The 22,874-nt window shown below is 37.6% G+C and overlaps 1 protein-coding gene across 7 annotated transcripts in view; it reads right to left on the reverse strand.

The window, feature by feature from the left end:
• Positions 1 to 22,874, reverse strand: part of SCLT1 (sodium channel and clathrin linker 1) — a 217,097-nt gene that overhangs the window by 157,419 nt on the left and 36,804 nt on the right. For 6 of the 7 annotated variants that reach the window (XR_004438129.1, XM_033215258.1, XM_033215257.1 and 3 more), the window contains exons 3-4: positions 4,388 to 4,446; positions 3,781 to 3,853 (exon numbers count right to left, since the gene is read on the reverse strand). Coding sequence is in view for 5 of the 7 variants with exons in the window: in XM_033215258.1 (XP_033071149.1) it covers positions 3,781 to 3,853; positions 4,388 to 4,446 (132 nt within the window). In the remaining 2 variants the exon portion in view is untranslated. The remainder of the gene's footprint in view (positions 1 to 3,780; positions 3,854 to 4,387; positions 4,447 to 22,874) is intronic. The other variant, XM_033215260.1, reaches the window with a different exon arrangement.

Raw genomic sequence — 22,874 nt, forward strand, 5'->3', positions numbered from 1 at the left:
AGCAGTTTTTTCCAATTCTGTGAAGAAACTCATTGGTAGCTTGATGGGGATGGCATTGAATCTATAAATAACCTTGGGCAGTATGGCCATTTTCACGATATTGATTCTTCCTATCCGTGAGCATGGTATGTTCTTCCATTTGTTTGTGTCCTCTTTGATTTCACTGAGCAGTGGTTTGTAGTTCTCCTTGAAGAGGTCCTTTACATCCCTTGTAAGTTGGATTCCTAGGTATTTGATTCTCTTTGAAACAATTGTGAATGGAAGTTCATTCCTGATTTGGCTCTCTGTTTGTCTGTTACTGGTGTATAAGAATGCTTGTGATTTTTGCACATTGATTTTGTATCCTGAGACTTTGCTGAAGTTGCTTATCAGCTTAAGGAGATTTTGGGCTGAGATGATGGGGTTTTCTAAATATACAATCATGTCATCTGCAAACAGGGACAATTTGACTTCTTCTTTTCCTAACTGAATACCCTTGATTTCTTTCTCTTGCCTGATTGCCCTAGCCAGAACTTCCAACACTATGTTGAATAGGAGTGGTGAGAGAGGGCATCCCTGTCTTGTGCCAGTTTTCAAAGGGAATTGTTCCAGTTTTTGCCCATTCAGTATGATATTAGCTGTGGGTTTGTCATAAATAGCTCTTATTATTTTGAGGTACGTTCCCTCAATACCGAATTTATTGAGCGTTTTTAGCATGAAGGGCTGTTGAATTTTATCAAAAGCCTGTTCTGCATCTATTGAGATAATCATGTGGTTCTTGTCTTTGGTTCTGTTTATATGCTGGATTACGTTTATTGATTTGCAAATGTTGAACCAGCCTTGCATCCCAGGGATGAAGCCCACTTGATAAACTCATCTTTAAAAGTTGCAAAACTATCAGTGCATCTTAAAGAATGTTTATTACTCTTAAACAATTATGTAAGATATATACTCATTAGCTAAGACTAAAGATGGATTGTAACACTCTCACTATAAATTCCTTACTGTAAAATATTTCAAAATATTTACATTTGGAAGGAAGTGAAATCCACACAGTATTTCTCACATCATCAAATTTTTCCCTTCTATTTATATTTTCTGGCAAAAAATCGTCCATATAGAGAATTGCAGTGCTACTTTTCCTGCTTTGGAGATACACTATTTTTTGACTAGGTCAATAAGTCATAAGAACTAGTACTTCTAATCAATCACATCTATCTCAGCAACCATTCTTAGCTGTCAACATTTTTTTTTCTCTAAAAGAAGGAGCAATTATTTTTATCATCAAAGACTCTTAGGCTTTCTAGCACAGTTTATTTCTCTCTTGTAATTAATTCAGTGATCACCCTCTGGCGGTAAAGAATGCAAAATGGAAAAACAAACATCTTAGTAAAATAGCCGATTAAAGAAATATATGAATCAGATTATAAAAAATTTAAAAGAATTTAATTTCAAGATAATTAGCTATCCTATGTTATAACAACCAAAGTACATAATATGTTATTATAGGAATTTAGAAAGAGTAAATTCAGCAGAAACTTTAAATTCACTACTCCTGAAAACAAAAGGAAAATATCATCTGTGCAAAAGAGAGCTTTCCAGTGCTCTTTAATTGTCAGCTAGGAAGATTAAAAGACATTACTGTGCCTGTCCTAAATTTAAATGACTACAGGCTAAGAAATACACAGTAAAGACCAGGAAGACTTTATGATAAAAGACACTATAATTTTAATGAAATGCTTTTATTTGATATTTGGGTCTAGAGGACAACTTTGTACGTTTATGTATTTGAGAAATAACCTTGGAAATGAAAGCCTACATAATTTCAAATGCAGTGAAAGAACCTAATTTTATTTTTAGCAATTGGAAGCATTATGTGTTCTTTTAGTAAAGCTATATATCAATGCATTAATTGATAAATAAGGGCTTATTAAGCTAGCTCTAATCATCCTATTCCCATAAACCCTGGCATTTAATCATTTATTAAATATTTAAGGGCCTACTATGTGCTACACTTGAAAGTATACAGTAGGATCCCTTCATGTCCATGCATAGAAAGAAAAGGAAGTAAGGGAGAACGTGCTTAGTGTCTGCCACACACACGGCCCTATTCTGAGGAAATCAGTCTCGGGGCTGCTTTACTATATTTTATTTATTTATTTTTTTGAGACAGAGTCTCACTCTGTTGCCCAGGCTGGAGTGCAGTGGCACGATCTCGGCTCACTGCAGCCTCTGCCTCCCGGGTTCAAGTGATTTCTCCTGCCTCTGCCTCCCGAGCAGTTGGGATCACAGGTATATGGTACCATACCTGGCTAATTTTTGTATTTTTAGTAGAAACGGAAATTCATTATGTTGGCCAGGCTGGTCTCAAACTCCTGACCTCAAGGGATCTCCGTACCTTGTCCTCCCAAAGTGCTGGGATTACAGACGTGAGCCACCACACTTGGCCAGGGTGTTTTAATATAAAGTCATTATACTCTCTTCTATTTGCATTAATGAAAGCCAACTCTGCCACCCTTGCTACAACTGTAATTATCCAGGAATTGGTATCTAAACCAAATACAATCATGAGTATATTCAAGCTCTAATAAAGAGAGGTCATTGCCTCCTGATAGGCTTAGCTTGAGACATATAAGTTCTATTTAAGAAATACTTCTATTATGTGGTTATCGCAGTATCAGAAAGGTCAAAATTTTAGGGGAAAACGTTAAAAGACATTTTCAGATCAAAGAAACACATTATAAATATTAAGTATATTCTAAACATGTAGCTCATTGAAACTCAAATTGTACCCTAAACAATTTTGTGCTATTATTTCAGTTCTCCATAAGTCCTGGGACCCAAAATGATAATCCATTCTGCAAGCAATGGGAAATGCAGATAGAATGAGGTAAGGAGGAAGGTCTGAAAGGATGAGAGACAGTTTTAGGTTAAAAATAGAGATGTAAGCAAACAATAATGAGATTAAGAGATTCTTCTAAGCACCTAAGAAATATCTCATGCAAGACAGCAAGAGCAAGGAAACACTGAATTAAAAGACAAAACTGAAGAGAATATTTATTTTCTTTGAGACAAGGTCCAGTTCTGTTGCCTAGGCTGGAGTGCAGCGGCTTGACCACAGCTCACTAAAGCCTCGACCTCCCAGGCTCAAGCAATTCTCTTACTTCAGCCTTCTGAGCAGCTAGGACCACAGGTGCACACCACCACACCCAGCTAACTTAATCCCAGCACTTTGGGAGGCCAAGGCGGGCAGATCACCAGGTCAGGAGATCAAGACCATCCTGGCCAACATGGTGAAACCCCATCTCTACTAAAAACACAAAAATTAGCTGGGCACAGTGGCTCATGCCTGTAATCCCAGCTACTCAGGAGGCTAAGGCAGGAGAATAGCTTGAACCAGGGAGTTAGAGGTTGCAGTGAGCCAAGATCGCACCACTGCACTCCAGGCTGGCAACAGAGTGAGATCCCATCTCCAAAAAAAAAAGAAAAAGAAAAAAAAAGAGATGAGTCTCACTATGTTACCCAGGTTGGTCTCAAGCTCCTAGGCACAATTGATCTTCCTGTCTCAGCCTCCCAAAGTGCTGGGATTATAGGCGTGAGTCACTGCACCCAGCTAGAAGAGAATCTTTAAACAAACATATACACACACATACATTCACACACATTTACAGAGGGCCACCAATTGGTTAGTTACAGCAAATATCTCTTTCTCATCAATGTCTTTTTAAAAAGAGGGAGTCTATTTTACTTTTTATTTTCATAATGAAATATTATAAAAGCCTCATAACTATGATTTCATACCTGGTAATATTTCAGCTGCCCATTTAGTTCTCCTAGGTGTTTATCATACTCAGTTATAAGAGGAGCTAAAAAGCTAAAAAAAAAAAGACAATAAAAATATAGCATATTCTGTTCCATCTAGTTTAATACATATATAACAAGTGAAATAAATTATACATAAAAATTTTATGTTTAGTCTACTCATGCAATCAAAACTTTTCCCTTTTTTCCAAAACCAGGAGTTTTAAATATTTGCACAATTAATATTTTGGACTGAAAAATTCTTTGTTGTGGAGTGGCTAATCTGTGCATTGAAGGATGTTTAACAGCATCCTTGGCCTCTACCCATTAGATGGCAGCAGCAGCCTCACTTTCCACAGTAGTGACAAGCAAAAATGTTTCTAGACATTGCCAAATATCTCCTGGGGAAACAGGGGTAAAATCATTCCTGTCTGAGAACTAATTTTGTAGGCCCTGTAATACTTGCTTTTTCTTGTCAATTCAAGAACAAAGCATTTAAGTTTAATAACAGCAGACCATGAAACAAACATTCCTGATACTAAAAGAATTACTTTAATAATAATTAAATATAACTAAGAAAATGATATTAGTCTGGTTAATACTTTACCTTTGGTCAAACACTAGGGTTTCAAATGTGTCGTCTCCTTCTCCTTGGCAGACAGCTTTCTATAAGAGAATGTGCGTCTTAAAATGTGTCCTCACATCATTCTAGCCAAAATTGATAGTGATTTAATATTAAATGCAATTAAATTTTCATAACCTTAGAAAATCTATTTGTCATTCATAATGAGAGAAAAAGAAAAAATAATAATCTCAATTTATATTGAAAAGCATTTGGTAAATTTAATACCCATGCATAATAAAAACCATTGGCAAATTAGAAATTTGAGGAATTTTCTTAATTCGATAAAAATATCTGCCAGAAATCTACATCAATTACAATTTAATAGTTGAAAAGCAAGATGCAAGGCTATTATTGTCTACAAACAATTTGGCCATTTACCTAAAAACTCAGTATAATCTACCAATTATTAGAACTAGTAAGAGAATACACTAAAAGTCACCAGACAGAAAATGAACACTTAAAAAAAAATTACTAGCTTTTTCAAATACCAGCAATGATTAGAAAATGTAAAATAAAAAATCCTATTCACTACTATGACAAACAATATCTGGAGAATAAAGCAAACAAAAAATGGTACAGGAGCTTATTGAGAAAATTAGCTTTACTAAAAGATATAAAAGGAAATCTAAACAAACATAGTACTATAGCATTCATCTATGGCTGCAACGGTCAATATTTTGAGTATGTCAGCTCTCTAAAATTCACTACAACTTCATTGCACTCAAAAATGAAATTCCAATAGAATAATTTATAAAAGTTCCATGAAAGAGTAAGTGTGAAAAATTAGCCAAGATAATCTCACCAAAAAAAAGGAAAAGAAAAAAGAAAGAGAAGAACTTGGCTTACTACATAGCAAAACACCACAATGCTACAGCAATTTAAACAGTATGCTATAGGTACAGTAACAAACTCAATATACCAGCAAATACATACTCAACAAACCCAGAAATAGATTCAAGCATTTATAGGTATGTGGTATATAAAATAAGAGGAATTATAATCGAATGGACACAGTACTGCTATCCAACAAATAGTACGGGATAACAAAACAAAATTAGATTCTAGCACATACTAAATGGAAAAACAGATAAAAATCCAAATGTTGTTAAAATTTTAACAATTATTGCAAGAAAATGCATTATTGACCTTGAGTTAGACAATGTTTTCTTAACTTCACAAATGCAGAAATTTTTGTCTGTTTTGTTTGCAAATATCTCAAGCAGCGCCTGTCATACTTTTTTGCTCAAATTACATTTGTTAGCTGGAAGACACCAGGAGCAAAACCTATAAATGGAAAGACTGACACATTTTACAACATCCAAATTTAAAACTTCTATACGGCTAAAGACACCATAAGCAAAGTTAAAAGACCTATAGCATTCATAGCATGACCAGAAATTTTGTATCTATGGCATATGGAGAAACATTTAAACACAAGATGCGCGAGGTTTTTCAGTGCTGCCTTTACTATAAAACATAGCTAACAAAATGTCTTTTAACAGAATAAATAAAAAATGATACAATAGAATCCCATAAGTAGTTCAAGAAATTAACTAAATTATATGTATCAAAATAGATATATAATAAAAAACAAAGAAGTTATTTCTAGGGGTGGAGAGAAGAAAATAGGACAGAGAAGGAAGGTGGTCAAAGGGATCACTAAAAGCATCTGTAATATTCTGGCTTTTTGAAGGGAGAAAGTATTTATGATCACATACATATTAAAGAGTAATTTTAAAGCATAACTCAAGCGTCTGAATTCTAAAGTTTCACTTAATTAATTTTTAATATTTTACTCTGTAAATATTTATTTACCTACTATGTGTAAGGGCCCATGGGAAGTACAGTAAATAATACAAAGATGAACAAACAATTCATAGTCCTTATCCATTGAATGGATTGTAGAGTTATAGGAAGAGACAGGCTTAAATAAGCAAGGAACAATAATAAGAATAAAGACATACCATGAAAGAGGCATTGAATGGTGAGAATGAGTGGATGAAAGGAAGATAATCAATACTGTTTTTATTCAAGTACTACATACATACAGAAGACTGTGCAAATTATAAGTATACAGCTAAATAATTCTCACAAAGTGAATATACTCGTGTAACCAAAACACAAATCAAGCAACACAATACAAGTACTCCTCACTTTGCATATTGGTATAAGTGTCTTCATTTTGCACAGTTCTGTGGAAACATCAAATCCAAGTAAGGACAAAGTTCTGATACACACAAGTTTCAGTTAACATGGTACTGCAAAAAGTGAGAACTGTGTACATAACCAACAACCCCTAAACCCCTAAGTCACTACCCCCAGGCTCCATGTGGGACCCAAATCCTGACTTCTAACAGTATGAAATCATTTTGCCTGTTTTTTAAAAAAAATTATAAAAATATAACCATACAGTATATTTTCTATTATGTCTGGCTTCTTTTGCTTACCACTGGGTTTGTGAGATTCATTCTTACTGCTGTGGGTAATTTTGGTTAGTTCATTCTTACTGACATATACCATTTCACTTTATAAGTATGCCACAATATATTTACGCTTTCTATTATTATTTATTTATTTATTTTTGAGATGGAGTCTCGCTCTATCACCCAGGCTGCAGTGCAGTGGCACGATCTCGGCTCACTGCAACCTCTGCCTCCCAGGTTCATGCCATTCTCCTGCCTCAGCCTCCTGAGTAGCTCGGACTACAGGTGCCCACCACCACGCCTGGCTAATAGAGACGGGGTTTCACCGTGTTAGCCAGGATGGTCTCGATCTCCTGACCTCGTGATCCGCCTGCCTTGGCCTCCCAAAGTACTGGGATTACAGGCGTGAGCCACCGTGCCTGGCTACGCTTTCTATTATTAAATGAAGTATTTGGGTTGTTCATTATTTGGCTATTATAAATAGTGTTGCTACAAACATTCTTGAAAAGGTCTTCTTGGTATAGGCATTTCTGATGGGTATACCTACAGGTAAAACTGATGACTCATAAGGTCTGTATCAGTCAGATCTAGAATAAAATGTCAAACAATTTTCTGAAGTAATCTTACCAATTTTACTCTCCCATAGGCAGTGTATGAGAGTTATTCCACATCTTTGTCAACACTTGGAGTTATGCTTTTCACTCTAGCCAGTGGATGTAGTAGTATTTCATTGTGGTTTGAATTTCCATTTACTTGATAAACAATGAAGTTGAACACTCCTTTCTACAGTTACTAAGCATTTTAAATACTCCCTTTTGTGAAGTGACCTGTTTCTCTAGTGGATAATTGTTTTAGTTATTAATTTGAAGACATTCTTCAAATAGTCTAGATTTTTGCAAGATTACAAATATATTCTCCATTCCATAGCTTATCTTTTTACTTTCTTAATGGTGTCTTAAAAACATAAGTTTTTTCATTTTGAAGTAGCCCAGTTTATCAGTTCTTTCCTTTATGATTAGTGCTTATGTCCCGTTTAAGCCATCCTGCCTACTATAAGCTCATAACGTCTTCCCTCAAGTTTTATTCTAAAAGCTTTACTTTAACATTTAGATATGCAATCAATGCAGAAATTACATATGAGAGTAGTTTGGGTAGAGATAAAACTTCATTTTTCTTTATTCTGAATGAAAGTCTGGTATGTGTAAAGCTATTTCCAAACTTTATTCTGTTTAACTGGCTTGTTTCCTTGGCCAATACCATACTAACCAAATTACTATAGCTTTATAGTAAATATTAAGACCTGGTAGTATCTGTTTCCAAGTGTAGTTGTTCTGCAAGATTGTCTTAGCTCTTCTTGTCCTTTTTCATATAAATTTTGAAAACATAATAGTTCTAGGGAACTATTATGTTTTTGAGGAACTTCCATACTGTTCTCCACCGTGGCCAAACTAATGTATACTTCTACCAACAGTGTATGAGGGTTCCCCTTTCTCTACATCCTCACCAGCATCCATTATTGCCTGTTTTTAGGACAAAAGTCATTCAAACAGGGGTGAGACGGGATCTCACTGTGGTTTTGATATGCATTTCTCTAATGATGACTAAATGTTTAGCATTTTTTTCATATACGTCTTGGCCAGTTGTATGTCTTCTTTTAGAGATGTCTATTCAGTTCATTTACTCATTTTTAAATTGGATTCTTCTTTTAACTGCTGAATTGTTTGAGCTCCTTATACATTCTGGACACTTGTCTCTTGTCAGATGAATAGTTTTCAAATACTTTCTCCCATTTTGCTGGATTTCTCTTCATTCTGTTGACTGTTTCCTTTACAATACAGAAGCTTTTAAGACTGATATAATCCCATTTGTCTACATTTGCCTTTCTTGCTTATGCCTTTGAGGTCTTCTCCATAAAACCTTTACCCAGGGAAATGTACTGAAACATTTATGTTTTTGTCCACCAGTTTCATAGTGTTTGGTGTTACATTTTTTTAGTCCATTTTGTGTTGATTTTTGTATATGGTAAGAGACAGGGATGACTTATTTTTGGCACATGGATGCTGAGTTTTTCCAGCACTATTTCTTTTTCTTTATTTGCAGATGACAGTTTTTTAATTTTTATTTTTATTTTACTTTAAGTTCTGGGATACATGTGCAGAACATGCAGGTTTGTTACATAGGTATACACGTGCCATGGTGGCTTGCTGCACCTATCAACCTGTCATCTAGGTTTTAACCCTGCATGCATTAGGTATTTGTCCTAATGCTCTCCTTGACCCCTTACACGCCATCCCCGACAGGCCCTGGTGTGTGATGTTCCCCTACTTGTGTCCATGTGTTCTCATTGTTCAACTCCCACTTATGAGTGAAAACATGCAGTGTTTGCCTTTCTGTTCCTGTGTTTGCTGAGGACAGTGCTTTCCAGCTTCATTCACATCCCTGCAAAGTACATGAACACATTCTTTTTTATGGCTGCATAGTATTCCCTGGTGTTTATGTGCCAGATTTTCTTTATCCAGTCTATCATTCATGGGCATTTGGGTTGGTTCCAAGTCTTTGCTATTGTAAATAGTGCTTCAATAAACATGTGTGCATGTGATACTAGAATAATTTATAATGCTTTAGGTATATACACAGTAACGGGATCGCTGGGTCAAATGGAATTTCTGGTTCTATATCCTTGAGGAATTGCCATACTGTCTTCCACAATGGTTGAACTAATTTACACTCCCACCAGCAGTGTAAAAGCATTCCTGTTTATACACAAACTTGCCAGCATCTATTGTTTCCTGTCTTTTTAATGATCGCCATTCTAACTGGTGTGAGATGATATTCCATTTGGTTCTGATTTGCATTTCTCTAATGACCAATGATTATGAGCTGCTTCTTCATATGTTTGTCGGCCACATAAATGTCTTTTTTGACAAGTGTTTGTTAATATTCTTCATCCATTTTTTGATGGGGTCGTCTTTTTCTTGTAAATTTGCTTATGTTCCTTGCAGATTGTGGATATTAGACCTTTATCAGATGGGTAGCTTGCAAAAATTTTCTCCCATTCTGTAGGACGCCTGTTCACTCTGATGATAGTTGCTTTTGCTATGCAGAAGCTCTTTAGTTTTAACTGGATCCCATCTATCTATTTTGTTGTAATTGCTTTTGGTGTTTTAGTCATAAAGTCTTTGCCCATGCCTATGTCCTGAATGGTGCTGTCTAGGTTTTCTACTGGAGTTTTTATGGTTTTGGCTTTTAATTTTAAGTCTTTAAACCATCATGAGATACTGTTTGTATAAGGTGTAAGGAGGGGGTCCAGTTTATGTTTTCTGCTTGAGGCTAGCCAGTTTTCCCAGCACCATTAATTAAATAGGGAATCCTTTCCCCATTACTTTTGTCAGGTTTATTGAAGATCCGATGGTTGTAGATGTGTGGTGTTATTTCTGAGGCCTTTGTTCTGTTCCATTGGTCTATGTATCTGTTTTGGTACCAGTACCATGCTGTTTTGGTTAGTGTAGCAGTGCAGTATAGTCAGGTAGCATGACTCCAGTTTTGTTCTTTTTGCTTAGGATTGTCTTGGCTATACAGACTCTTATTTGGTTCCATATGAAATTTAAAGTAGTATTTTCTAGTTCTGTGAAGAAAGTCAATGGTAGCTTGAGAGGAATAGCATTGAATCTATAAATTACTTTGCATAGTATGACCATTTTCACAATATTGATCCTTCCTATCGATAAGCATGGAATGTTTCTCCATGTTTGTGTCCTCTCTTATTTCCTTGAGCAGTAGTTTGTAGTTCTCCTTGAAGAGGTTCTTCACATCTCTTGTAAGTTGTATTCCTAGGTATTTTATTCTCTTTATAACAATTGTGAATGGGGGTTCACTCATGATTTGGCTCTCTATTGGTCTGCTCTTGGTGTATAGGAATGCTTGGATTTTTGCACACTGATTTTGTATCCTGAGACTTTGCTGACGTTGCTTATCAGCTTAAAGAGACTTTGGCCTGAGACGATGGGGTTTTCTAAATACACAATCACATCATCTCCAAATAGAGACAATTTGACTTCCTCTTTTCCTAATTGAATACCATTTCTTTCTTTCTCTTGCCTCATTGCCCTGGCCAGAACTTCCAATACTATGTTGAATAGGAGTGGTGAGAGAGGGAATCTTTGTCATGTGCCGGTTTTCAAAGGGAATGCTTCCAGTTTTTGCCCATTTGGTATGATATTGGCTGTGGGTTTGTCATAAATAGCTCCTATTATTTGAAATATGTTCCATCAATACCTAGTTTATTGAGAGTTTTTAGCATGGAGGGCTGTTGAATTTTGTCAAAGGCCTTTTTTTGCATCTATTGAGATAATTGTGTGGTTTTTGTCACTGGTTCTGTTTATGTGATAGATTATGTTTATTGATTTGCATATGTTAAACCCACCTTGCATCCCAGGGATGAAGCCGACTTGATTGTGGTAGATAAACTTTTTGATGTGCTGCTGAATTCTGTTTGCCAGTATTTTATTGAGGATTTTCAAATTGATGTTCATCAGGGATATTGGCCTGAAATTTTCTTTTTTTTTGTTGTATCTCTGCCAGATTTTGGTATCAGGATGATGCTGGCCTCATAAAATTAGTTAGGGGGGGATATCCTCTTTTTCTACTGTTTGAAATAGTTTCAGAAGGAATTGTACCAGCTCTTCTTTGTACCTCTGGTAGAATTCGGCTGTCAATCCATCTGGTCCTGGACTTTTTTTGGTTGGTAAGCTATTATTTACTGCCTCAATTTCAGAACTTGTTATTGGTCTCTTCAGGGATTTGACTTCTTCCTGGATTATTCTTGGGAGGGTGTATGTGTCCAGGAATTTATCCATTTCTTGTAGATTTTCTAGTTTTTTTTTTTGTGTGTGTGTGTAGAGGTGTTTATAGTATTCTCTCAAGGTAGTTTTTTACTTCTGTGGGATTGGTGGTGATATCCCCTTTATCATTTTTTATTGTGTCTATTTGATTTTTCTCTCTTATTAGTCTGGCTAGTGGTCTATGTATATTGTTGATTTTTTAGAAAAACCAGCTCCTAGATTTATTAATTTTTTAAAGGAATTTTCATGTCTCTGTCTCTTTCAGCTCTCCTCTGATCTGATCTTAGTTATTTCTTGTCTTCTGCTAGCTTTTGCATTTGTTTGCTCTTGCTTCTTTAGTTCTTTTAATTGCAATGTTAGGGTGTCAATTTTACATCTTTCTTGCTTTCTCTTGTGGGCATTTGGTGCTATAAATTTCCCTCTACACACTGTTTAAATATGTCCCAGAGATTCTGGTACGTTGTGTCTTTGTTCTTATTGGTTTCAAATAACATCTTTATTTCTGCCTTCATTTTGTTATTTACCCAGTAGTCCATTCAGGAGCACATTGTTCAGTTTCCATATAGCTGTGTGGTTTTGAGTGAGTTTCTTGATCCCGAGTTCCAATTCGACTGCACTGCGTTCTGAGAGACTGTTATGATTTCCACTCTTTTGCATTTGCTGAGGAGTGTTTACCTTCCAATTTTGTGGTCAATTTTAGAATGAGTGTGATGTGGTGATGGGAATGATGGGAATAACATATATTCTGTTGATTTGGGGTGGGGAGTTCTGTAGATGTCTCTTAGGTCTGCTTGGTCCAGAGCTGAGTTCAAGTCCAGGATATCCTTGTTAATTTTCTGTCTTATTGATCAGTCAAACATTGACAGTGGGGTGTTAAAGTATCCCACTATTATTGTGTGGCAGTGTAAGTCTCTTTGTAAGTCTCTAAGAACCTGCTTTATAAATCTGGTTCCTCCTGTAGTGGGTGCATATATATTTAGGATAGTTAGCACTTCTTAATGCATTGATCCCTTTAACATTATGTAATGCCCTTCTTTATCTCTTTTGACCTTTGTTGGTTTAAAGTCTGTTTTATCAGAAACTAGGATTGCAACCCTTGCCTTTTTTTTTTTGCTTTCCATTTGCTTGGTAAATATTCCCCCATCTCTTTATTTTGAGACTGTGTGTGTCTTTGCATGTGAGTGGGTCTCCTAAAGACAGCACATTGATGGCTCTAGACTCCTTATCCAATTTGCCAGTGTGTTTTAATTGTGGCATTTAGCCCATTTACATTTAAAGTTAATATTGGTATGTGTGAATTTGATCCTGTCATCATGATGCTAGCTGGTTATTTTGCCCAATAGTTGATGCAGTTTCTTCATAGTGTCAATGGTCTTTACAATTTGGTGTGTTTTTGCAGTGTCTGTTACCAGTTTTTCCTTCCCATATTTAGTGCTTCCTTCAGGAGCTGTTCTAAGGTCGGCCAGGTGGCAACAAAATCCCTCAGCATTTGCTTGTCTGTAACGGATTTTATTTCTCCTTCACTTATGAAGCTTAATTTGGCTGGATATAAAATTCTGGGTTGAAAATTCCTTAAGAATGTTGAATATTGGTCCCCACTTTCTTCTGGCTTCTAGGGTTTCTGCCAAGAGATTCGCTGTTAGTCTGATGGGCTTCCCTTTGTGGGTAACCCAACCTTTCCCTCTGGCTGCCCTTAACATATTTTCCTTCATTTCAACCTTGGTGAATCTGATGATTATGTGTCTTGGGGTTGCACTTCTTGAGGAGTATCTTTGTGGTGTTCTCTGTATTTCCCGAATTTGAATGTTGGCCTGTCTTGCTAGGTTGGGGAAGTTCTCCTGGATAGTATCCTGAAGAGGGTTTTCCAAGTTGGTTCCATTCTCCCTGTCGCTTTCAGGGACCACAATGAATCGTAGGTTTGGCCTTTTCACAAAGTCCCATATTTCCTGGAGGCTTTGGTCCTTGCTTTTCATTCTGTTTTCTCTAATCTTGTCTTTATGCCTTATTTCAGTAAGTTGATCTTCAATCTCTGATAGCCTTTCTTCTGCTTAATTGATTCAGCTATTGATAGTTGTGTATGCTTCACGAAGTTCTCGTGTTGTGTTTTTCAGCTCCATCAGGTCATTTATGTTCTTCTCTAAACTGGTTATTATAGTTAGCAGCTCCTGGAACCTTTTTATGAAGGTTCTGAGCTTCCTTGCATTGGGTTAGAACATGCTTCTTCAGCTCAGAGGAGTTTATTACCTACCCTCTGAAGCCTACTTCTGTCAATTTGTCAAGCTCATACTCTGTCCAGTTTTCTGCCCCTGTAGAAAGGAGAGGAGTTGTGATCATGTGGAGAACAGGCATTCTGGTTTTTGTATTTTTCAACATTTTTGCACTGGTTTTTCCTCATCATAATGGATTTACCTACATGGTGGATTTGATCTTTGAGGCTGACGACCTTTGGATGGGGCTTTTGTGTTGGGGTCCTTTTTGTTGATGTTGATGTTATTGGTTTCTGTTTTTTAGTTTTTTCTTCTAACAGTCAGGCCCCTCTTCTGCAGGTCTGCTGCAGTTTGCTGGAGGTCCACTCCAGACCTTGTTTTCCTGGGTATCATTAGCAGAGGCTGCAGAACAGCAAAGATGGCTGCCTGCTCCTTTTCCTGGAAGCTTCATCCCAGAGAGGCACTGGCCTGATGTCACCTGGAGCTCTCCTGTATAAGCAGTCTGTCAACCCTTCTTGGGAGATTTTTCCCAGTCAGGAAGCATGGGGGTTAGGGACCCACTGGAGGAGGCAATCTGTCCCTTAGCAGAGCTCTAGTGCTGTGCTCGGAGGATTCTGCTTGTCAGGATATGCTGCACTCTTCAGAGCCAGCAGGTAGGATCGTTTAAGTCCACTAAAGCTGCGACCACATCTGCCCCTTCTCTCAGGTGCTCTGTCCCAGGGAGATGGGAGTTTTAACTATAAGCCCCTAATTGGGGTTGCTGCCTTTCTTTCAAAGATACCCTAGGAGCATGAATCTAGAGAGGCATTCTGGCCACAGTCTCTTACGTGCATTCTGTTGAATTCTGCCCAGTCCGACCTTCCCTGCCGCCTTAGCAGTGACAGGAAAACCACCTACTCAAGCCTCAGTAATGGTGGATGCCCCTCCCCCAACCAAGTTTGTTCATCCTAGGTAGACTTCAGACTGCTGTGTTGGCAGCAAGAATTTCAAGCCAGTGGTTCTTAGCTTGCTGGTCTCCATGGAAGTGGGACTTGCTGAGCGAGACCACTTTGCTCTCTGGCTTCAGCTCCCTTTCCAGGGAGTGAGCAGCTCTGTCTCACTGGGGTTCCAGGCACCACTGGCATAAGAAAAAAACAAACAAACAAAACAAAACAAAAAACTCCCGCAGCTAGCTTGGTGTCTGCCCAAACATCCACGCAGTGTTGTCCTTGAAACCCAGGGCACTGGTGGTGTAGGCAACAAGGGAATCTCCTGATCTACAGATTGCAGGAACTGTGGGAAAAGCATAGTATCTGGGCCGAATAGTACAGTCCCTCATGACTTCCCTTGCCTCTGGTAGGGAGGACTCCGGCTGCTTGCACTTCACGGGTGAGATGATGCCCCACCCTACTTCTGCTCGGCCTTCATGGTCTGCAACTGCTGCCTAACTAGTCCCAATGAGATGAACAGGTTACCTCAGCTGAAATGCAAAAATCACCCACCTTCTGCATTGGTCTTGCTGGGAGCTGCAGACCGGAGCTGTTCCTATTCAGCCATCTTACCAATGTCTATCTACCAGTACTATTTTTTTTTTTTTTTTTTTGAGACAGAGTTTCGCTCTGCAACCTCTGCCTCCCAGGTTGGCACCATTCTCCTGCCTCAGCCCCCTGAGTAGCTGGGACTACAGGTGCCCACCGCCACACCCAGCTAATTTTTTCTATTTTTTAGTAGAGACAGGGTTTCACCATGTTAGCCAGGATGGTCGTGATCTCCTTGACCTTGTGATCCACCCACCTCAGCCTCCCAAAGTGCTGGGATTACAGGCATGAGCCATCGCACCTGGCCCTGCCAGTACTATTTCTTAAAGAGACTGTCCAATCCCCAATGAATGTTCTTGGTGCTTTTGTTGAAATTCACTTGCATGTAAATTTTGATTCTTTATTGTGTTCCATTGGTCTATGTGTCTATTTTTATGGCAGTACCATGCTGTTTTGGTTACTATAGTTTTATAGTATATTTTGAGGTCAGGTGGAGTGATGCCTCCAGCTTTGTTCTTGAAATCCATGAACATGGTATGTATTTCTATTTGTTTGTATCATTTTCAATTTCTTTCAACATTTATATATTTACTTATAGAAATCTTTCACCACTTTGGTAAATTTATTCTTAGATATTTTCTTAATTTTCTGTAGCTACTGTAAATGAGATTGCTGTCTTGATTTTTTCTCCCACTAGTTTATTTTAGTGTATAGAAACACTACTAACTTTTGCATGTTGATTTTGTATTCTGCAACTTTACTGAATTTGTTGATCAGTTATAAGAGTGTTTTGGTGGAGCTTTTATATGTTTCTATATATAAGTTGATGTCATCTGCAAATAGGGTCAAACAACTTCCTCCTTTCCAACTTGGATGCCGTTTAATTTCTTTCTCTTGCCTAAGTGCTCTAGCTGGGACTCCCATACTAAGTTGAATAAAAATGGTGAATGTGGGCATCCTGGTGTTGTTCCAAATCTTAGGAAGAAAAACCTTTCAACTTTTATACAGTCAGTATAATGCTGGCTGTGGGTTTGTCATAGACGGACTTAATTGGGCTGAGATACATTCAAACACCTAACTTGTTGAAAGTTTTTTTAAATCAAGAAGATACATTAAATTTTATCACTTGCTTTTTTTGGATCTATTGAGATTATCATATGGTCTTTGTCCTTCATTCTTGGATGTGATGTATCAGGTTTTCTGATTTGTGTATGTTGAACCATCCTCACATCTCTTGATCCCACTTGATGATGGTAAATAATCTTTTTAATATGCTGCTGGATTCTATTTCCAATTATTTTGTTGAAGAATTTACCATCTATATTCATTAGAGATATTAACCTATAGTTTCCTTTTATTGTGCCTTTGTTGGGTTTTGGTATCAGGTAATGCTGGCCTTGTGGGATGTGTTTGGAAGAATTGCCTCATCTTTGGTTTTCTGGAATAATTTTAGAAGAATTAATTTTTTTTTTTTTTTTTGATAACTCTCAGCCTCCCAAGTAGCTGGGACTATGGGCATGCACCACCATGCCCAGCTAATAAGAATTAACATTATTCTTTAAATGTTTTGGTAAAAATTCAGCAGTGAAGCCATCAGGTCCTGAGCTTTTTTTTTTAAAGACTTTTTATTACAGATTCAGTCTTGTTCCTCATAATTGGTCTGTTCAGGTTTTCTATTTCTTCTACATTTAATCTTGGAGGGTTCTGTGTGTCTGGGAATTTATCCATCATTGCTAGGTTTTATAATTTATTGACATATAATTGTTCACAATAGTCCTATTGATCCTTTGTATTTCTTTTTTCTTTTTCTTTTTTTTTTTTTTTGAGAGGGAGTCTCACTCTGTCACCCAGGCTGGAGTGCAGTGGCATGATCTCGACTCAATGCAACCTCCACCTCCCAGGTTCAAGTGATTCTTGTGCCTCAGCCATCCGAGTAACTGAAATTACAGGCACCTGCCACCACGCCTGGCTAATTTTCGTATTTTCAGTACAGATGGGGTTTCACCATGTTGGCCAGGCTGGTCTTGAACTGGCCTCAGTTGATCTGCCCACCTTGGCCTCCCAAAGCACTGGGATTACAGGCATGAGCCACCATGCCCGGTCCAATCCCTTGTGTTTCTGTGGTATCATAATGTCTCCTTTTTTCACTTCTGATTTTATTGGGATCTTTTCAATTTTCTCTTGGTTATTTTGCCATATTTTGTTGTTTATCTTCTCAAATAATGAATTTTTCATTTTGCTGATCTTTTGTAATTTTTTTTTAGTGCCAATTTTGTTCATTTCTACTCTGACATCTATTATGTCTTTCCCTATACTATTGTTTGTGTTTGATTTGTTCTTGCCTTTCCAGTTCCTTCAGATGTTTCATTAGGTTACTTGAAGTCTTTCTATTTTTTTTTGATGTAGGCATTTATTGCTAAAAATTTACCTCTTTTACTGTATCCCATTGTTTTTGGTATATTGTGTTTCCATTTTCACTTGTTTCAAGAAATTTTCAAATTTCCTTCTTAATTTTGTTAATTGACCTATTGGTCATTCAGGAGCATGTTGTTTAATTTCCATGTATATATACAGTTTCTAATGTTCCTCGTTACTGAATTATAGTTTTATTCCACTGTGGTCATAAACAATATTTTAAATATTTTAATCATTTTAATTTTGTTGAGACTTGTTTTGTGGCCTAATATGATATATCCTGGAGAACGTTCCATGTATTCATGAAAATAACATGTATTCTTCCATTGTTGAATAAAAATTTACATAAATGCATGCAAGATCCATTTGGTCTATAGTTTAAATCTAATGTTTACTGTTTTTCTGTCTAGATGAGCAGTCCAATGCTGAAAGTGGGGTGTTAATGCCCCCACCTATTATTGTATTAGAGTCTACTATCACTTTAGATCAAGTATTTACAATTGTTATATTCATTCTTGATCACAGGACTCCCTTTGTCTTCCTTTACGTATCTGTATGCTCTGGTGTTGGGTGTATATATATTTAAAACAATTATATCCTCCTTCCTGAATTGATCAGGAAGGAGGATATAATTGAATTCATCATTATATAATGACTTTGTGTTTGTTTCCAGTTTTTGATTTAACGTTTGTATTATCTCATATAAGAATAATTACCTTTGTTTGATTTTTTTTCCATTTGGGTATCTTTCCATGCCTTCACTTTCCATCCATATGTATGTTTACAGGTGAAGTGAGTTTCTTGGTCACAGCTTTTTATCCATTCAGCATGTCTTTATTTTTTAAGTGGGAAATGGAATCCATTTAGATTCATGGTTATTGACAGTTAAGGACTTACTTCTGTCACTTTGTTATTTGTTTTCTGGTGGTTTTGTATATCCTTTTTTTCCTGTTTTTCTCTTATTATTGTGGTTTGGTAGTTTTCTCTAGTGATAAGGTTTGATGTTTTTTCCATTTCTCCTTTGTGTATCTGCTCCACCAGTGAGTTTTGTATTTTTAATGTGCTTTCATGATAGCAATTACTGTATTTTGCTTTCAGATATAGGACTCTCTTGAGCATTTCCTGTAGGGCTGATAGAGTGGTCATGAATTTTCTCAGTTTGCATTTGTCTGGGAAAAACTCTTTCTCCTTCATTTTTGAAGAAGAGTGTTGCTGGATATAGTATTCTTGGCTGATACTGTTTTTCTTCTTTTGGTACTTTGACCATTCTCTCCTGTCCTGTAAGGTTGCTGCAGAGAAATGCTGTTAGTCTAATTACAGATTCCTTTATATGTGACTTGCTGCTTACCACTGGCTAGCTTTAGAATTTTCTCTTTGTCTTTGACTTTTGAAAATTTGTCTGTAATACATATCTCTCCACAGCCTTGGGAAGTTTTCAGCTATTATTTCATTAATAGGTTCTCTATGCTTTTCCCTTCTCTTCTCCTTCTGGAAAGCCATAATATGAATACTTGTTTGCCTAATGTGTTCCATAAGTACTGTAGGCTTTTTTTTTTTTTTGCAGAAATTATTTCTGCAAAACAACCTGTCTTCAAGTTCAGTCGTTCTGCTCGATCAAGTCTCTTCTAGAAGGCCTGTACTGTACTTTTCATTTCATTAAGCAAATTCTTCCGTTGAAGACACTGTTTGATTCATTTTAGTGATTTCAATCTCTTTGTTAAATTTCTCATTCATATTATAAATTCTTTGTCTGATTTCATTGAATTATCTACTGTATTATCTTTTATTTCACTGAGTTACCTTAATATCATTACATTGAATTCTTCTTCTGGAAATTCATTGATTTCCTTTTCATTGGGTTCTTTTACTAAAGACTTATGTTCCTTTGGTGGTGCCATATTTCCTTCCCTTTTCATGTTTTTTGTGTACCTGCATTGATCTATACACCTGTTGGAACAATCACTTCTTCCATATCTTGTAGAGTAGCTTTGAGAAATACTTTCACTTGCAGTTGAGCTTTAGTGTACCAGTTGAAGGACGTGGTAATTTTGTTTTCAGATAAGTGCAATGGAATTGGGTCCATGAAGGTTTTTCAGCTGCAACTAATGTCAGCAATAACTGTGGGTGTCTTAGTGGCCTGGGCTGTAGAAGTTTGTGGCAGTGGTGGTATGGATTGTTAATTTCCTTAGTGTCAAGTATTCTTGGGGTCCTCCTATATTTAATTTCACCACAATAGGGAGACTTATCAACAGGATCCCTGTTGGTCCCAGGTATGACATGGCCTATAAGTAGCTGCAATGGCACTGAGTTCCTGGTGTAGGATCTTAGTATGGCTGTGGGGTGAGATCATAGGCTCAGGGTTTCATTGATCCTTTGTGGTACCTGGGTTTGGGGGTTCAGGTTTGCTCTTTGTGGCAGGTTTGGATGTAGAGTGCCCACAGAGCCAGGATCTGGACTCTAAGACACCCCTATCCACTTGGGCCCAAGGGCTGCATTGTACTTGTGGTTCTATCCCTGGATGGGGGCAGGGCACAACACTGGCCCAACACCTGAGAAGAAAAGGTACTCTGGAGATTTGTGCCGAGGAGCAGAGTACACCTAGAAATAAGGAACTTAAGCCAGTAGAGTTCAGTGGCATCTAAGATACCAGGGGATAAGACACCATGTAGTGATGACTGTAGACCCTAGGATGGTAAGGCTTATCTGTATCTTACTTTCTGTGAGGGCAGGTGTGCAGCAGCAAGTTTCCCAGAATGGCAAAGCAGTTGTCTTTTCAGTTTGGGGGCATCAGAGAATGGCACAACAATGAATCCACTCCCTAGAAAGAAATGTGTCGCTGCAGCTCAGACTCTAGAGCTAGTCCAGCAAACAGCGCCAAGGAAGCTGGATATGAAATGTCTGGCCTATAGGGCGGGGTGTTTCAGCTTAGTCACTGATGTTTCCTTGGGATAAGCACTCAGCTCTGACAGGGCAGCAATTTCCCAGAAGGTGGTAGCATACTTCAGATCAGTCCTGGGGACAATGAGCATTCTGAGTGGCCTAGACGCCATTTTGATGGAATGTGGGATGCTGCTTCAAATTGAGGCATTGAGGAGATATGATTGCTCTAAGTGGCTAAGGTACGGTTTTCCTAGGAGACAGGGTACCACTTTGGGTCCGGTCTGGTGGTGGGGGCGTGGATAGGGTGAGGGGAAGGTAGAGTAGCTCCATCTCTGCCTGGCCCTCAGGGAAGGCTGTAACAGTTTTTCGCAGCTCAGTTTTGAGATGCTAAGCTACTGAGATGGGGTGGCTGAAAAGCAGCTTAGCTTCAGTAATGAAGGGGAGCTATGGCTACTTGCCCCCAGAGCAAGGCACACTCCAGTTGCAGTTTCAATTCCACAATGCATAGCACACTAGTTGCGTAAGTCACTGGGGTCAGGGTACAGTGTTGGTTCCTTTTCTGGGGGAAGTATGGTTATGTGGACTCTAGGTAGCTCCCTCAGATAAGCTTAGTGACTCTGAGGATTTCAGGGGACCCCAGTGGCAAGGTCTGTAGGTGTCCAAGGAGTTGATGCAGGCTCCTGAGATCCTCTTCCTTACCTTTTCCATGTAAGGAAAATTAGGAATAAGGAAATTCCTCTTTGTTCCTATCTTTTCCCAGTTAGGGGTTGATGTAATGGAAGTCTGTCATTTCCTTCCTTTTTCTACATGGCCATTTTGAGTTTCTGTGCCCACTTGGGTTTCTGTTACTCCTCTGATGCATTATGGCACTCACTCCCAGTTATTTTTGTTAAAATGAAGTTATTTGTTGTTCTGGCTATCTTTGTGAAGGGAACAATTGCTAGAGTCTTCTACTTGGCTATCTTGCAGATGTCACTTTTTCTCTTTAAACCTTTGTAGAAGAGTTAAAAGTGATTTATACACCACCATTATAGTGTCAGAATATTCTTGACAATATACTTTTATCAATGAGTTGATACTTTCATGTGTTTCAATATTTTAATAAGTAGTATCACTTTGCTTCAGCTTCATGAACTCTTTAGCATCTTTTGTAAGTTGGGTCTAATGGTGATGAACTCCCTCAGCTTTTGTTTGTCTGGGAAAATCTTTATCTCTCCTTCATTTCTGAAAGGTAGTCTTGTTGAGTAAAGTATTCTTAGTTGACTTTTTTTTTTCTTTCAGTACTTTGAATATATTATCCCACTGTCTGCTGACCTGTAAAGTAACTGTTGAGAAATCCATTGATTGCCTATGGAAGTTCCTTTGTATGTTATAAGTGCCTTTCTCTTGCTGATTGTAGAATTAACTGTCTTTGATTTTTGACAATTTGATTATAATGTGCCTGAGTAAAGTCATCTTTGGGTGAATCTGTCTGGGAACCCTTGGGTCTTGTCTGATGTCTAGATGTCTTCCAAGATTTGGGGACTTTTCAGACATTATTTCTTTAAGCTTTGTGCTTCTTTTTTTCTCTCTCCTCCTTCTGAGACTCTCACAATCTGTGTATCACTTCCTTTGACAATGTTTCATAAATATCTTAAGCTTTCTTAATTACTTTTCAATCTTTTTTTTTTCTTGTCTGACTGGATAATTTCAAATGACCTGCTTTCAAGTTCAGATTCTTTCTTCTAATTGATCAAGTATAATGCTAAAGCTCTCTATTGCACTTTGCACTTCATTAACTGTATTATGTTATCTTAACATCTGAATCAGTCTTATGTTGCCATCTTAACATATGAAGCAGTCACCTCCTCTCGTCTTTACTGACTAGCTTTGGGAAAGAAACAGCTTCACGAAGCTTCTCTCAGACATTTTTAGTAGATGTACCCACTCCACACCTTCACCCATTACTTTTTAGGGAGAATTCCTAAGATTGTATGCTTTCTTTGGATTCTATAAAACTAGGCTGGGTGTTGAGAATATCCCATGGTTTTTTTTTTTTTTTTTTGGTGGGGGGAGGTAGTGCCCTGAAATGCTCAAGTTTTCGTGCATTCTTTAAATCCCAAAGAGTTGTGCCAGCTGACTGTGCTTGCATTCCCCATATAGGGGGTGCACATTGACAGCCAACCATGGGGAAGGAGGGCAGTAAT

Source organism: Trachypithecus francoisi, unplaced genomic scaffold (assembly GCF_009764315.1).
Source record: "Trachypithecus francoisi isolate TF-2019V2 unplaced genomic scaffold, Tfra_2.0 Lachesis_group1, whole genome shotgun sequence".
NCBI classification, from domain to species: domain Eukaryota; kingdom Metazoa; phylum Chordata; class Mammalia; order Primates; family Cercopithecidae; genus Trachypithecus; species Trachypithecus francoisi.